Raw genomic sequence first — 16,713 nt, 5'->3', positions numbered from 1 at the left:
GCATTGTTATTATCAAGTTTTTCATCTTTATTGAGTATCTTTTGCTATTCGTAATGTGCTTATTTTTATTTAGATGCTTGATCATCATCTAAGTTTAAATTATGTAGATTTGATGTAAGTTAGAGTAGATGCCATACTTAACTTGGGTTTAGCTTCTTGCAATTGACACCATAAATACCTATTTGTAGATGCCATACAACTACGGTTTGTGTGATTTTCCAATGATTTCCATAGAGCTTAATGGGCTCTTACTTGTTTACATTCATCTAGATGTCATAGAGGGTTAACATGTAAAGATACTTTTGATGTAACTAGATGCCATGGCCGTCGAATAATTTAGGAAAAATGGATCATCAATATTGGGGAACTACTTGAGCATAACATATTAAGAGAATTGAGTAGAATTGGTTATGGTGAATTCAGATGCCCTAGGTCTTCTTTTCTTATATATGTTTTCAATTTGTAATTTACATGCATTTTATTTTCAAACTGTATTTTATTTTAGTTTAATTTCCAAGTTTCATATCTTTTCCATTAAAGCTTCTCCACTATGAGTTGTTTCAATTTAGTTAGTAAGATTTTAGAATCAATTCGATCTCTGTGGGACGATATCCGTACTTATATGCTATACTGTCACTTGATTTGTATACTTGCGAGCACGAAAATTCGAGGCTTAGTGAGTTTAATTTTGGTTATGAGTAATGATTATTTGTGTAATGGTGATTTGATGAATATTACCCCCGTTGGTACAATTCCTCTGACTCTTGATCATACTAAATTCGATCTCCGTAATGTTTTCCTCATTCTCATTCTGAACTTCGCAAAAATCTTCTTTCTGTTGGCTTTCACCTCAAAAAATCTAGTTTTTTCCCTTTTTTTTTACCTTCTAGTTTCTACCAAATTTATGACTTACGCACTGATTTCTTACTTTTCAAGGCCGTGTGGATGGATTTTATCCGTTGACCCTAACTTCTACCACCTCCTCTATTCCCAAGCGTTCGCTACTATCTGTCCTTCCAACTAGCATCAACAGCTCAATCACCCTTCGTCTCATGTCATGTCTAGTCTATGTTCTAGTCCAGGTTGATGTTAAAGTTGATAAAAATCCTTTTGTAAGGGCTGTGCCCTTAAGAAGTCTACTCAACTTCTGTTTTACTCTAATAATACTCGTTCTTCGTCCTTGTTCTATATTGTTCATTCTAATGTGCGGATATCTCATGTTACTCCTGTTAGTGGGTTTCGGATATATCCTATGAAATGAAAATCTCAAGTGTTCGATCATTTTAAGAGTTATGTTTCCATGGTTTGTAACATTTTTTTGCTGTAAGATTATGGTTTATCAAAGTGACAATGGTACAGAGTATGTTAATCAATCTTTTTCTAATTTCTGTTATGTATTGAGCATTGGACATTACTCTTGCCTTCATACTCCTCAACAAAATGGGCTTATTGAACGTAAACATCGTCACATTTCATCACTAATCTAGGTCTTTATTACATATGGCTGGTCTGCCACACATTTTGTGGGTCGAGATCGCTCTTACATTTATAGGGAAGGTAATCAAGTTACTTGTGAATCATGGTTCTTCTTCTACTGGTCTTGTTCAGTGGGATTCTCCTCCTGATTTTATTTTGCCGTATTATCAGCGTGATTATGTAGGGCTTCCACACTACAGCTTTAGATAGATGCTCTTTTGTTGGTCTTGTTATATTTTGTGTTGGGTGCTTGAGGTTTTGTTTGTTATGGATGTTATTATTGTCAAAGTTAAGCTTTATGTCCTCTTTGACAGTTTGTAATTTTTCTTCTTTTTATTTTTATTTTTATTTTTTTATTTTTATAATGATACCTCATTGTTATCTCCCATGATAGCAATACTGAAGTAAGATTGACTATGTGGTTTTAACAGAAAAAAAAAAAAAAAAAAAAAAAATCATCCTACCTCGGTTCTTAGTTGGAACTCTCTTTATTCCGTCACCCACCTACCTACTCTCATCTTCATGACTATGGTTGGCTCTCCTTTCCCCACCTTGAACCATATGTCACCGGCAAACTGATTAGATGGTCGATCTAAACCGTATCTTTTTAGGTTATAGTCCTCAGCACGAGGATTATCGGTGTCTTGGTCCTCAAACAAGTTGTTTCTATGTATCGCGTCATATTATTTTTTAGTGAAAGTTCATTTTCTTAATAGTAATTTGCAGGTACTGCGCTCATCGGAGTGTTGTCAATGATTTGCTATGTGTGCATGGCAACTCTGCTTTTTTATTAGGAAGTCACTTGAAAAGTGGTTCATTTTTTTCTTTGAGACCTTACATTTTCATCGTTCAATGCATTTTTATTCATTTAGACAAGTTTTGTAACTAATTTATTCTTTCCATCGTAAATATATCATTTTACAGATTATATGTACAGTACCTGATGTAACCTGGCAATTCGACGAGAATTAATTATTAATTGAAGTTGGGTCAATCATCATGCATACATTGGAAAAGAGTTAAAAAATCTCATTTGTATATATTACACCTACTGTCTAAGGTTCTCATTTTAAGGACGTGTAAGGCTCTTTTTTATGAGTCATCAAATTAATATTATCGTAAATTAAGTTATCAATTTAAATACTTTATGTTATATTGAAACACAAAAATTCTACAAAGTGATTAAATTCTCCCTTATCGTCTCTCTCCTCCACATCACTTTTCTCTCTCTCTCTCCATCTCTCTCGATTGTTCACTACCCTGCTCTCCTCCTGAGGTTTTTTTTTTTTTTTCCTTTTCTTGTAAGAAAAAAAGAAGAGGGACCTGTTTCAAAATTTTCACCGTCGTAAAAAAATTTCATACGAAAGAGTTCAAGCGTTTAAGAAGAAATGCGATCCCAATATATTCGAAACCATAGATTCTCAATTTTTTTGGTTCTTTGTAACTAATTGGATTTGAATATTATTGATAAAAGATTGGATGAAATTAGATGTCCAAAGTTATTAGGGTTTTATGCAATTGAATTTGCTGGATTTAGATATTGATGAAGAGACTAGTTTTTTGTTTTATTTTATTAGTTATTATTTTGTTTCCGTGTAACATAAATTATTTAAATTGATAGCTTAATTTATCGTAAGGTTAATCTGAAACTCTTATTAAAAAAAGACACAAATTCTCAAAATGAGGACTTTTGGAGAGCAGCTTTATTGTGTGTGCCGCACAACAAAATATTCATACTATTGAAGCGGTTCGTCGACAACCTGAAAAACCTTCTTTGAAATGAACTCACCACCATCCTAAAGTTTTGATCTAGTAAGTACATCACAGGTCCTCAAAATGAATCCATTTCGTACAAGTTGATCTCCTAAAACCTTTCTCATTTTGTTGCGAAAAGATAGCTTGAAGCTCGGAAATACAAAAAGGATGCTACCATCGCTTTAGTCCTGAGGGCAAAGGCAGCTAAATCTTTGCTAGCAATAGGTAAAGGGAATTGTTATTGGCATTCCAAAAATTTCATTCTACATTCCAAACTATCTATATTAGGAAAGAAAAATACACTCGTGAATTTTAGAGTGCCAATAACACTTCCCTAGGTAAATACATTTTTTATATATACTGACCACAAGAATGATATCCATATATATATATATATATGGATTAGGATCTGGGACATAAGTTGTTGACGTACATTTGTGAGTCTTACTTCGTAATGTATTTCAATGATCCACCTGTTTATCTTTTGTCTTACATCGAAGTTCATGTCTATAAAAAAAATTATTCAAATCTGAAATCATGACCGTAGGATTAAATTTAGTGTTTGCAAAACCGTATTTGTCTATGTTTTTCACTACACTTAAATGTCTTAATGATATTGTATTTGTCTATTTTTTTTTAAAGGATGATCTATGAATGACGTACTCAAATATATACAATTACGATCATTGAAATACATTATGAAGTGAGTTCTACAAAATATGTGTCAAAATGTATGCGTCCCCCAATATATATATATATATGGCCAGGATCTGTAGACACAAAATTTTCGCACACCAAAATGAATAAGTAACACAGCAATTGGCAAAGTACGTGTGCTTGAATTCTGAAATGCATAGCCTTAAACTTGAGTTAGACTAACTGTTAACATGATCATAACCAAAATATAGGGCATGTGTTATTTGATTTAAACTTAAGCTGCCTTTCCCACAAGATAGCAACAATAATATCAAATGGGAAATGATAAAAAGTTCCTAATTCCTTGTAAAAACTAATTATCATATACCTAAAAGTAAGTATTAATTCAAGTAGCCATACTTCAATATAGCCACTACCAACATCACCGATATTATCTTTACTTAATTACTTATTACTAGGCATGGAGCTTTATCATAAAAGGGCTCAATGATATTAAGGATCGAATTTCTCATACATTAATTGTATATTTTATTATCATATACCTGATATGAGATTCCATTCTCCAACAATCTACACAAATTGTTTCTTGATCAAGGAGCACAAGGATGCAACCACATAATAAGAAGATAGAAAGAAAAACACTAGCTGAAACATAAGGTTACTTTGAATGCTTTGTTAATTAACTCTCTACAAACTGGTACTCTAGAATGGCTTCAAGTGCTACAAACTCACTTTTGTAGGATAACTTTTCCAATTTTCTACGGCTGTTATTGCTTATGTTCTATAAACATCGGGTATAATTAACACAATGCTTACATCTCTAGGGAATATATGAGCATTAAAAGCATTATATAGATAATATTTAACGTATTGATCTTACCTGACTTGCAATGATGTACAAAGAACTTGGTGTGTGCTGCACTTGCAATGAACAAACGATGGGAAGGATAAACACAAACTTCAATTTTCCATAAAACAATATACGTGAGACTAAACATAGAAACAAAACAGTGGAACTATCAACCCAGCTGAATACTGGTATATTATTCAGTCATTTGATAAAATGATCCAGACATCATAAATTGTTGCATATACGTTCCACTATCTCCACCAAAAATAATTTTTTTTCTTCTACTCTAACGAATTTGTAGGATCACAGTTCTTCTGAATCAGAAGCATCTTGAAGTTGTGGGCCTTTTCAGTCAACCCAATGTCTGTGAAAGCTTTGAAAACCCTACTGCAGGCAGTAACAGAAAAATCTGTAGTAGTTGATTGCCTCCACCGATCAATAACTTCTCCTACTTCTTTTAACTGGCCAAGCATTAGGTATGAAGAAAGAATGCAAATATAGTTTCTACTTGTCATCTTTTGCCCAGTCATTATCAAGGATTTCCATATCTGATCAATCCTTTCCTTATTTCCTAAACCAGCATGCAGAATAATAAGGAAGTCGTACGTGATCCATTCTCTTTGTGTGATTACTTTCTCAGCTTCAACTACTAGAGTGCTGCACTCTGCATTCACAAGATGCCCAATGCTAACATATATATTTGCCAGGTTAATGTATCTCTCCCATCCTTCGCCAAAACCAGGATCATGTCTCATTTCATCTAAAATCTGTTGAAGTTGATCAATCTTTAGAGTTGCAGCACATGAACTAATCCAAAGATTGTAAGTGAAGATATCCGGTGCAACCTTGTGGCATTTCAGATCTTCCACGACTAAAGAGACCTTCTCTACTTGCCCCACTGACATGTACAAAGTCATCATCTCATTGTATGTAAGGGCACTAAGGGACAGGTTAGATTCCTTTATCCTCTCATAGAGGTTCTCAGCCTTTTCAGTCAATTTTGCCCCAGCATAAGAGTGGAGAAGAGCAGTATATGTTTCACTTGTTTTTGCAGTAAGAGGTAGACCTTCAAAGTATCGTTCCGCAGCATCGATGCCAAAAACTTTTGTCATCAAGACAATGCGGACTGCATAGTCAGAATCTGATAGCTCAAAATCATTATGACTGACCATCCACTCGGATATCTGCAAGCTTGTACAAAACAGAATCCACTGAAACAGAGAACTAAAAGAGGCATACGAAGATTACATTTTGTTGTGTTCCCAATTTCATTCTTGTTTTGGAAACAAGAAATATGTTTACTTTTAGACATTTTTAAACCAGAAAAAAAAAAAAGGTGAAAACATGCTGGCTCGTTTCGTATGTAGGATTGGATTGGAATGGATAACTCCATAATTTCAAGGTATATTGAGGTGAGAAATGAAAAAACTATGACCAACTAGAGGGTAGAAGATGGATTACTCATGAAGCAAACTTATCCATTTCAAATCTCTCCAAAATTGTAGGATTAGAAGGGATGAGTTTTCTTCATGTCTACTCCTCTTCTAATCCCCTCCTAATGAAAAATCATTCACTTGTACCATCAATATGCCTTAAATTTAAGGACTTATCCATTCCAATCCAATCCTACATGAAAAAAGGAGCCTGCTAGGTACACTTAGAAGCTGTAGAAGGACACCTATTGCAAGTGAAATAAAGTTAAAACCTTAGTAAGCACAAGTCTAGTGCCGACTAGCTCAACTAGAAACAAGGAAAAGTTAGTGCACACTGCACATACATTTCATTTCAACATTATAAAAACTTATAGGAATTTAAACGGGTTGGGGTTGCTATCCGTTTTTAAACGGGTTGGTATGTGGTCATTGTTTGATTTTGATCATTTCAGCGATTGAAAATTGTAAAATCTCCTATTCTATTCCAAGCTTTCAACTTTCCCTCGATTTCTAGCTAACCAAACACAAAATATCAAACAGTGAAAAAAAGGAAAGGGGGCAATTAGCTCCAATAATCAGAAATCAAACCCCAATTGCTGAACTAAATCAAATATTGACAACATATCGACCACAAAGTAATCGCATAACACTGAAAACCCCACTATTTCAATAATTGCGATTTGAAAAATGAACATTTTGGCAAATTTCCCAAATATAAAAAGAGAATCCAACCTCGAGGGCGTGCTTGTAACGGTGACACTTGCTGAGGTCCTTCGAGATCTGGCGGAGGTCCGAAATGGAAATTGGGTTGCCTTCAGAGACCCATCTCTGAAGAACGTTGGTGGCGCTTCTCTTGGGCTGCCTGAGACTGAAGACTCTGCTCTTCAGGTTGTCACTTTCCTCAGAATCTTGGACAAACTCATCGTTCACAACACCTGCTCCTCCTGACGACAACAATCTACCAACACTAAGACTAACACTGCTGATGCCGCTGCTCTGTCTGAGAGTGCGCAAGAGTGACAGCGACGCCATTGAGCCTACACTTTCTAGTTTCCGCTCGGCAAACTCTCTACTTCGGCACACACGCTCAACACAACTGATTGACACTCGACTTTCGCTTTTCAGCCGAAGATTTTGGGCCTTCCGGGGGTGGGCCTCACTATAAATTGGCAACACCTGTACTTATGTTTTGAGGGACTTACGGTAACAAGAGTGGTCATTATTAAGGGTTGGGTTCAAAAAATTAAAAATCGAAAAAAATCGGACTGAGCACTAAACTGAAACTGAAAAATCAAATCAAACCAAATCAAACATCATTGGTTTGATTTCGATTTTTGAGGTTCAGAAACCGAACCAAACCGAATCCTTTTACACTTCATGGATGTATGCCCATAATGTTTCTTTTGTGAAACTTTGTTGTCAAGTTTGAAACAATTGATCCTAAAAACAACCTAGCCTACGTGACGCACAGGCTGAGTAATTAAAGCTAACTACGTCATTCGGTCGAATGCGAGGTGTGCCAATGAGTCGGCTGAGTTCGGCTGGGGAGTAAAATATGTTAATGTGGTGTTGGGTGCACCAATGGCTTCTTAATCTCGTGACTGTAGCCGAGGAAGGAACGCATATCGGCCTTCGAATTCTAGAGCCTTAAGACAAGGCTGTTAGTTCTATGAAGTTTAATATCAAATTCGGCTTTCAGTGTGTTGAATGTAGTAATCTGGTAACACCTCACTTTGTTGAGAATGCTAATGAGATGACCTCTACCAACAAGGACTCGAAAATCCTTGTTGACCGAGACTTGGATAAATAACCAATCGGTGTCGAAGCAGTGTTGTTTATCCAAACTGAAGATGCTCCTCGGTCGGCTGATTCTACGGCTCTAGTGCTGTTTATCCAAACTGAAGATATCGCCGGTTGCCTTCATAGTGTTGTTTATCCAAACTAAAGATGTGTTGGCGGGAAAAAAGAAAATAAAAATCTTAAGGTGTTTAAGAAGTTTGCGCATGGCAATTGCATGTTGAATTGGAGGCTTTGAATGATACACCCTTTTCTTTATTTATAGTAGTGATTTCCTCCATGGCCGAGGTAGAATTTCACTCGGACTAGAATTCCTTAACCCAATGTGATTAGGTCTTGACCAATCCTAACCCCTATAGGACTCTGAACCAAGCTCTTTTATCACTCAGATTCATCCCTTAATTCTCAGCATCTTTTATGATTCAAAGCATCCTTAGCTTCTGAAGAATCCTCATTGCACTAGGATTTGGCTGAACTCCATTGGACTCGACCCATGATAGAATATTCCTAGTATCCCTTCTGGACCGAGAATAAATCTAGGCTTGGCTCAAAGCATTATTTTGGGCCCAAACATTGCCCTTTTGTTTCTGAGGTCTTCGGCCTACAGTGTTTGACTGAACTTTGCCCTTGAAGAAGCGATCTATTATTAACTGAGAAATAAACCCTCGACCTACACTTTGTGGTCGATCAAAAGATCCTTGCAAAAACAAATATTCCTATCCACTCAATATATACTTATCACGCACGATCTCCCACTATATGTTAGTCCTTGATAATCGCAAAGGTTTAACACATGGCACCTTCTTATCGCAATTGTCTAGATTCGGAAACACACACGCCTCACACCTGAGGCACGTAGACATCGAAACATCTCTTCCTTACAATTGTGCCCTAAAGTTCGCCGCCACATGCAATTGTGCAACCCTGATTCACGTGTTTTTCGGCTTCTTCGCCTAGATTTTTAAATTTTTGTAATGATTGCAAAATATTTTGGCCGGATTTACCCCTTAACTTTCGAATTTGAAACCATTGATCTTCTTCTTTAGTTACCTATAAATATCACTTTTTGCCTCATTCCAACTTTACGCTTCCAAAATTCTCAAAACTCTTACCATGTTGCTTTGAGCTTTCAAAACCACGAAAAGACCAACCTTTGAAACCCTGACAAAAACCTCCAAACCCTTGCTTCAAGGGCTACCAATACCTTCATCACCAAGCTTGTCGAAGAATGTGACAAATGTCACGATTTCATCTCAGAATGCCATCAAAACCCTCCGATTTGAAGAAGATTCAGTCGCCTCTCACCAGATCCTAGGTCATTTGTTTAAAGAGGATGTTCTATAGGTCATCACTGAAATGCTAAAGAAGCACTACTTGAGTCTTTATTCCAATTGTATGATTAGTTGAAATAAGAATCGACCAAACCTCAAAGAGGTTATCCTTTGACCCTTGTAGCCTGGGCTGCTTGGGTTAGTCCAATGGAACCCCACTTCAGCAGCGACTAGAAGTCATTTGGCATTTTTTACACCATTAAAATCTCGACCATCAAGGTTAACATGGACCGAGAACTTTTGATGGCCGCCTTGAGTTTCTGGTGCTTGGCCACCAACACCATGGTGCTTCCCCTCGGCCCCATTGGTCCAACTGTTCTAGACACAACGACTATCCCCTGCACCTCACCATTTGATCTTCCAGTTGATACCACTCTTTCTCGACATTAGTTCAATTTGGATTTGAAAACAGTCTACGACGAGAGCGCTCTCGAAGTCCTGAAAAAGGATAACCGAGAGGAAGCATCAAAAGATGAAGTGAACAAGCTGCACAAGAACTTCTTCAATTACAGCACTCTCATCAACCACTTTGTTGGCTAAGAAAAAGAAATACTCAGGAAGGGAGAGCATGAGGCCTTCTTGTTTTACTGGTACAACAAATTCATCTTTTATACTAAGTCAAACAAATGCCTTGCCAAGAATATGCCAGTGGTCGAAGCCCTGGCTAGTGATATAACCATAATTACATAGTTTTATGTTTACATTCTTGTTATGTTTTTGAGTGAATTTAATTTGTTTCACTTAGTTTTATGTTTTTCTTAGATTTAAAGAGTGAAGATGAAGAAAGAAGGAAAAATGAGCACTTTTGCGATAGAAATGAGTTTAGCATGCTGGAAGCAGAAGCTGTTTGTGCAGATCAGCCAACTTTACAGGATTAAACTGTACTTCCTCATAATGAACCAGCTGTTGAGCCTTGTACCATTGGAAAGACTTGGAAGTTAGCGTTTAGAGGAATTTTACGGTTCATGATTTCGACTTTCCTAGAAGACGTTATAGTGATTCTTGTACCGGACGTCTGCCAGTGATGCTTACGCGAGATTTGCAAAGACATTTCAGATTTATAAATTTTAATAAAACGAAACATGCAAAGAAAAAGGAGAGCTATTAGAAGAGTTCAAGACTATCCTAAAAGGTTCATACTTAATATATTTACTAGTTTGGTGTGCCACATCATCAACATACCAATCCAAGTAAGAAGATAATTAAAGAGTCTTATTCAAGTAAGGATTTCAGCATTTATTCAAGAGAAATGGAAGGAAGAAAAAAAGAGGGACTTTTGGAGATCAGGTTTGGGGGGCACGTGATTTTTGAGTCCAAGGAGAAAAGGAAAGGTCGCAAGCTGCCAACCATCTTTCTTATCCATTTTAATCGTTCGGAAGTTTTTTATGTTTTCAAGATTTTAAATTATGTTTTCGTATTCTATGAATAACTAAGCTCTTTTTCTAGGGTTAGGATGATGCCCTAGCATGGATGTTTATGGTTTTTAATGTTATTCATTGGATTTCTAGTTTCTTTCAGATGACTGCTTAATCACTGTTTGAATTGTTACTTTTTGTTTGAGTTCTCTGATTGATCACCTTAGGACTTTGCATCTAGTAAGATTGGAAGATGAATTTAAGGCTGAACTAGCAATATAAGTTAATTAGCTTCTTGTGGTTAAGTGTGGTAAATTACATTATTGCTTGACAAAGAATAATGGTTTGCTTGGTTCCCTTGTTTTCTATAGCGTAAATAGTCCTACTGGTTAAATTTATGCCTTAACCAGGATAAATTGCATGTTAGGATATATGACATTTGCCTGAACTAGGAGAGAATCATTCACTTAAGGAAAACTATGGTCTAATGTGCCTGACAAGGACTTAGATGCGGAAATTATCATCTAAATAATCGAAAGATCCATTGAATGCATTGAAACCTAAACTAGATTGCTTGTGGTTGATTATGAATCCCTAGACTTTCACCATTGTTTGTCAAATCTCTACTTTCAATGTTGTCATCCATAGTACTTACTGTTTACTTTTCTTTTTAATATTGTTTTCGTTTGCTTAAAATCAAGTATTCAAAACAATTCTTTACAATTTCATTGAAATCATTAGTTTAAATTGACTCTAATTGGTGTTTGTTTAATTAGATTTTTTTAGGTTATCAAATACAGATTAAGAATCTTGGTGGGAACGACACTTGGACTTGTAAGCCATTATATTCTGACATTCTTATCCACTTGCAAGTTTACACCAAGTTTATGGCCCTGCTGCCGGGGATTCTTAATTTAATTTAGAATTTGGAATCCTAATTTACATCTAATTAAGTTGTTTTCTAGTTATTTTTCAGCTTGCTTTAGTTTTAGATAGACCTGGCAATTTCTTACATGACCCGTTAACACGACACGTAAACGACACGAAAATAACGGGTTTCGGGTCAACACGATAAATAATCGAGTCACTATTGGGTCACACGATAATAACCTGTTAATAACGGGTCCTTAACATGTTTACACAAGAGTGACATGCGGGTAACCTGTTTCAACACGATAAGAAAAATGCTATTTTGATGATTTTAATTTTTTAAACTACTAAAAAAAACTTACTATAAAATGCAATAGATATAATGAATATATATATATATATATTGTTTATTAATTATTATTCTATTATTATCCTATATAAATTTTAAAATTTAAGTTTAATTAATTAATTTATTTTTATAGTATATTATAGGCAAAGATTGAGATTAAAAATCATAAAACACATTAAAAATAAAAATATCAAGTAATTTAAAAATACCAAACACATAAAAAAAATTATAATAATTAATTTCCCACCTAATATTTCAAGCGTTTCATCCATTTCCCGCCTAATGTTTGGGAAATTTTGCAGCCTATATCCATCAATTTCCCGCCTAATATTTAACCCAAGGAAACTCTAAGTGTTAGTTAATGTATCGTTTTGATGGGATACGCATCCTATAAATCTAATTTCAATGATCCAATCGTCAAACTTGTTTATATATGCTTCGAGATCGCATACGCCAAAATTTGCAAAAAACAAACATTCAGAGATAACGATGTCACATCCCGGCTCGGGCGGCACCACTTCCCGGGCCCGCTCCACCACCATAGCACGATATTGTCTGCTTTGGGCCCCAACCACGCCCTTACGGCTTTGTTTCTGGGAACTCACACGAGAACTTCCCGATGGGTCACCCATCCTGGGAGTGCTCTCGTGCGCTACTCGCTTAACTTCGGAGTTCCCATGGAACCCGAAGCCAGTGAGCTCCCAAAAGGCCTCGTGCTAGGTAAGGATGAGAATATACATATAAGGATCACCTCTGGGCGATGTGGGATGTCACAATCCACCCCCCTTAGGGATCCGACGTCCTCGTCGGCACACACGCGGCCAGGGTTAGGCTCTGATACCAAATTGTCACATCCCGGCCCGGGCGGCACCACTTCCCGGGCCCGCTCCACCACCATAGCACGATATTGTCTGCTTTGGGCCCACACGCCCTCACGGCTTTGTTTCTGGGAACTCACACGAGAACTTCCCAATGGGTCACCCATCCTGGGAGTGCTCTCGCGCGCTACTCGCTTAACTTCGGAGTTCCCATGGAACCCGAAGCCAGTGAGCTCCTAAAAGGCCTCGTGCTAGGTAGGGATGAGAATATACATATAAGGATCACCCCTGGGCGATGTGGGATGTCACAAACGAGACAAAACTTTTCGACGGTTATAAACGAAAAATCACAATTTAACAGTTATTTTAACTCTGATTTTGATGTTTTTTTACAGCAACACTCCTTGATCCTATATGAATACAATGAACAAATTCGATCTTCAATTTAAAATATTTACACTAGTGGATACCACAAAATCTTATATTATACTTGATGAAAGTATGAATAAACTCTTAAGTGTTAGTGAATCTATCATTTTGATGGGATACACATTCTACGAAACTAATTTCAACGATCCAACCATCAAACTTGTTTATATATGCTTCGAGATCGCATGCGCCAAAAGTTGCAAAAAACAAACATTTAGAGATCAACTAACGAGACAAAACTTTTTCAACGGTTATAAACGAAAAATCACGATTTAACGGTTATTTTAACTCTGATTTTGATGATTTTTTTATAGCTACACTCCTGGACCCTATATGAATACAATGAACGAATTCGATCTTCAATTTAAAATATGTACACTAGTGGATACCACAAAATCTTATGTTATACTTGATGAAAGTATAAATAAACTCGTAAGTGTTAGTGAATCTATTATTTTGATGGGATATGCATCCTACGCAACTAATTTCAACGCTCCAACCGTCAAACTTGTTTATATATGCTTCAAGATCGCATACGCCAAAAATTGCAAAAAACAAACATTCAGAGATCAAGTAACGAGACAAAACTTTTCAACGGTTATAAACAAAAAATCACGATTTAACGGTTATTTTAACTCTGATTTTGATGATTTTTTACAGCTACACTCCTTGACCCTATATGAATACAATGAACAAATTCGATCTTCAATTTAAAATATGTACACTAGTGGATACCACAAAATCTTATGTTATACTTGATGAAAGTATAAATAAACTATTAAGTGTTAGCAAATCTATTGTTTTGATGGGATACGCATCCTAGGAAACTAATTTCAACAATCCAACCGTCGAACTTGTTTATATATGCTTCGAGATCGTATGCGCTAAAAATTACAAAAAACAAGCATTCAAAGATCAAGTAACAAGACAAAACTTTTCGATGGTTATAAACGAAAAATCATGATTTAACGGTTATTTTAACTCTGAATTTGATGATATTTTACAGCTACACTCCTTGATCCTATATGAATACAATGAATGAATTCGATCTTCAATTTAAAATATTTACACTAGTGGATACCACAAATCTTATGTTATCCTTGATGAAAGTATAAATAAACTCGTAAGTGTTAGTGAATCTATCGTTTTGATGAGATACGCATTCTACGAAACTAATTTCAACGATCCAACTGTCAAACTTGTTTATTTATGCTCTGAGATCGCATACGCCAAAAATTGCAAAAAACAAACATTCAGAGATCAAGTAACGAGAGAAAACTTTTCGACGGTTATAAATGAAAATTCACGATTTAACGATTATTTTAACTTTGATTTTGATGATTTTTTACAGCTACACTCCTTGATCCTATATGAATACATTGAATTAATTTGATTGTCAATTTAAAATATTTACAGAAGTGGATACCACAAAATCTTATGTCATGATGATCTATGAAAATTGAGGATTTTGTAAAAGGAATAACATGTAAGCTTTAAATTCCATTGGCAAGGTTACATGGTCGTTTAGATTTTTAAAACCCTCAAAATCTCATGAACAATGTTATTTATTTGAGTGAAAAATTAATAAAATTAATAATAATTATTGTAGAAGTGTGAAAAATGTAATCACTCGTAATGAAAAGCTTTACAAGTTTCATTAAGGGGTCAACTCCTAAATTTAGTATGTATATACTAATTTAGTATTATGTTTTACATTTTTTTGGATCAAATTATGTTTTTCATTTTCATTTTTATTGATTTAAAATATATTTTTCTTAACGGGTAACGGGTCGGATCATATTACCTGAAAATATTAACAGGTTGATTTCGGGTCGGGTCATATTACCCGTTTACTTTAACGGGTATTATATGACACGACCCGCTAAGCTATCAGGTATGACACGAACACGAAAAACACTACACGAATGCCAGGTCTAGTTTTGGAGTCATAATATCAGGCAACGAAGAACAGGAAATCACATTCCAGTTTTATATTAGTTCTGTTCGCTTTTTTGCTCGACTATTTTGGACTAACTTTCCTATATTTCAATAGGCTTCTTATATACCACTGGAAAGCTACGGATGTCTAGTTTTCAACCCATAAAGCGGATCAACAATTTGATTTTTGAGCTGGGAATTATCGTCAAAATACTGAGCAGTGTGCAGACAAGGAATTTTTCTTTTTCAACTTGGAATAGTTTTCCTTTGCACCTAAGGCTTTGATTTATTTTCTTTCCAATTCAAATTAGGTTGCATGCACGGAAGACATTCACTCAAGCTTGAGCTTATTCCTGTTAACCAAGAACTTGAGCGTACTTTAAGACAACAGCGGAGACAATGAGTGTTTCAAGAACCAGCCATGGGTGAAGTAGTCAATAATGGTGGAGATAATCCTCCACCATTGCTACCACCACAACCAAGGCTCGTGTGTGATTATACAAAACCAACAGAGTATAACGCATTGTCATGCATTATTTTGGCTCTAATTGCGCAGCGATTTGAGATTCGTCCACAAATCTTTCGGTTGCTACTATATTTCTTGGGAAAGAGGAAGAAAATCCATACCATCGTATCAAGGCGTTCTTCAAGCTATGTTCCACATTCACCTTCACCAATGTTACTGAAGAACAAATTTGACTTCGTTTATTCCCATTCTCTTTGAGGGATAAAGCAAGTAGTTGGTTGGATTCTCTTCCCGAAGCCTCTATCGACACATGGACAAAATTATCCAAGAAGTTCTTGTCCAAATTCTTCCCTGCTCGAAGAACCAATGCTCTGATCAATGAAATTATGAGCTTTCGGCAACAAGAAGGTGAACAGTTTCATGAAAGTTGGGAGCGATATAAGGACTTGTTCCTTCAATGTCCTCATCATGGTTTCAACACGCGGCAAAAGGTTCATTATTTTTACAAAGGTTTGAACTCTCAATGTAGGAGCATGGTTGATTCAACAGTTGGTGGAACCTTAATGGACAAAACTCCAAATGACTCCATACATGCCTTTGAAGCTATATGTGAAAATTCTGAGCATTGGGATTTTCTTACAAAAGATTCGAGAGTTCCAACTGCATCATCAACAAAAAAGATAAGGCCTTTATGAAGTTGATGCAAGGACGGGTTTAGAGGCACAAGTGGCAGCCCTTACAAAGCTTCTCACACCACTACTAAGCTAGATAGCCACGCAGCCATGTACCTTATGTGCAAGCATCGCCCATGACATGGAAAATTGTCCAGCAAATCCTTATCTAGAAGGCATGCAAGAGGTCAAGGCATTTAGTGGGAGGCCTCGAAATGATCCGTACTCCAATAATTATAACCCGGGATGGAGAGAACATCCAAATTTATCTTGCAGAGATTCGCAAAATACCATGGGACCATCCAATTCAACAAAGCAATATCAGCAACCTTATCAAGCTCCTCCAATTCAACAATAAGACCCTTTTACCAAGGACATGCTATCTCAACTCTTAAATAAAATTGATTGGTATGAACAAGAAGTTGTATTACTTAGACAAAAATTGATTGGTATGAACAAGAAGTTGTATTACTTAGACAAAGTCATACGGTGTTGGAAAAGGCTCAATCTAATTTCAA

General features: G+C 36.0%; 1 protein-coding gene and 1 non-coding gene across 2 annotated transcripts; both read right to left on the bottom strand.

The window, feature by feature from the left end:
• Positions 1–4,829: 4,829 nt before the first annotated feature.
• LOC103957801 (pentatricopeptide repeat-containing protein At5g09450, mitochondrial) lies at positions 4,830–7,290 on the bottom strand. The gene is made up of 2 exons (XM_009370016.3): positions 6,904–7,290; positions 4,830–5,922 (listed from the first exon to the last, which is right to left on the bottom strand). The coding sequence occupies exons 1-2, from the start codon at positions 7,201–7,203 to the stop codon at positions 5,020–5,022; spliced, it is 1,203 nt and encodes a 400-aa protein (XP_009368291.1). The 5' UTR covers positions 7,204–7,290; the 3' UTR covers positions 4,830–5,019.
• Positions 7,291–15,892: 8,602 nt separating this feature from the next.
• Positions 15,893–15,999, bottom strand: LOC125475851. Its single transcript, XR_007257239.1, has one exon. It is a non-coding gene; the product is annotated as a small nucleolar RNA R71 (small nucleolar RNA).
• Positions 16,000–16,713: the final 714 nt, after the last annotated feature.

The sequence above is a fragment of a genome, unplaced genomic scaffold, assembly GCF_019419815.1.
Source record: "Pyrus x bretschneideri cultivar Hongxiangsu unplaced genomic scaffold, Pyrus_bretschneideri_v1 Contig16, whole genome shotgun sequence".
Classification (NCBI taxonomy): domain Eukaryota; kingdom Viridiplantae; phylum Streptophyta; class Magnoliopsida; order Rosales; family Rosaceae; genus Pyrus; species Pyrus x bretschneideri.
The sequence above is the reverse complement of the archived record's forward strand: the minus strand, read 5'-3'. Positions and strand labels throughout refer to the sequence as shown.

Excerpts from the sequence above, each read along its gene's own strand:
- LOC103957801 (XM_009370016.3), bottom strand. The coding sequence starts at position 7,203 with ATGGCGTCGCTGTCACTCTTGCGCACTCTCAGACAGAGCAGCGGCATC. Across the intron at positions 5,923-6,903 it reads GTTACAAGCACGCCCTCGAG|ATATCCGAGTGGATGGTCAG; the intron begins GTTGGATTCTCT and ends ACAAGCTTGCAG.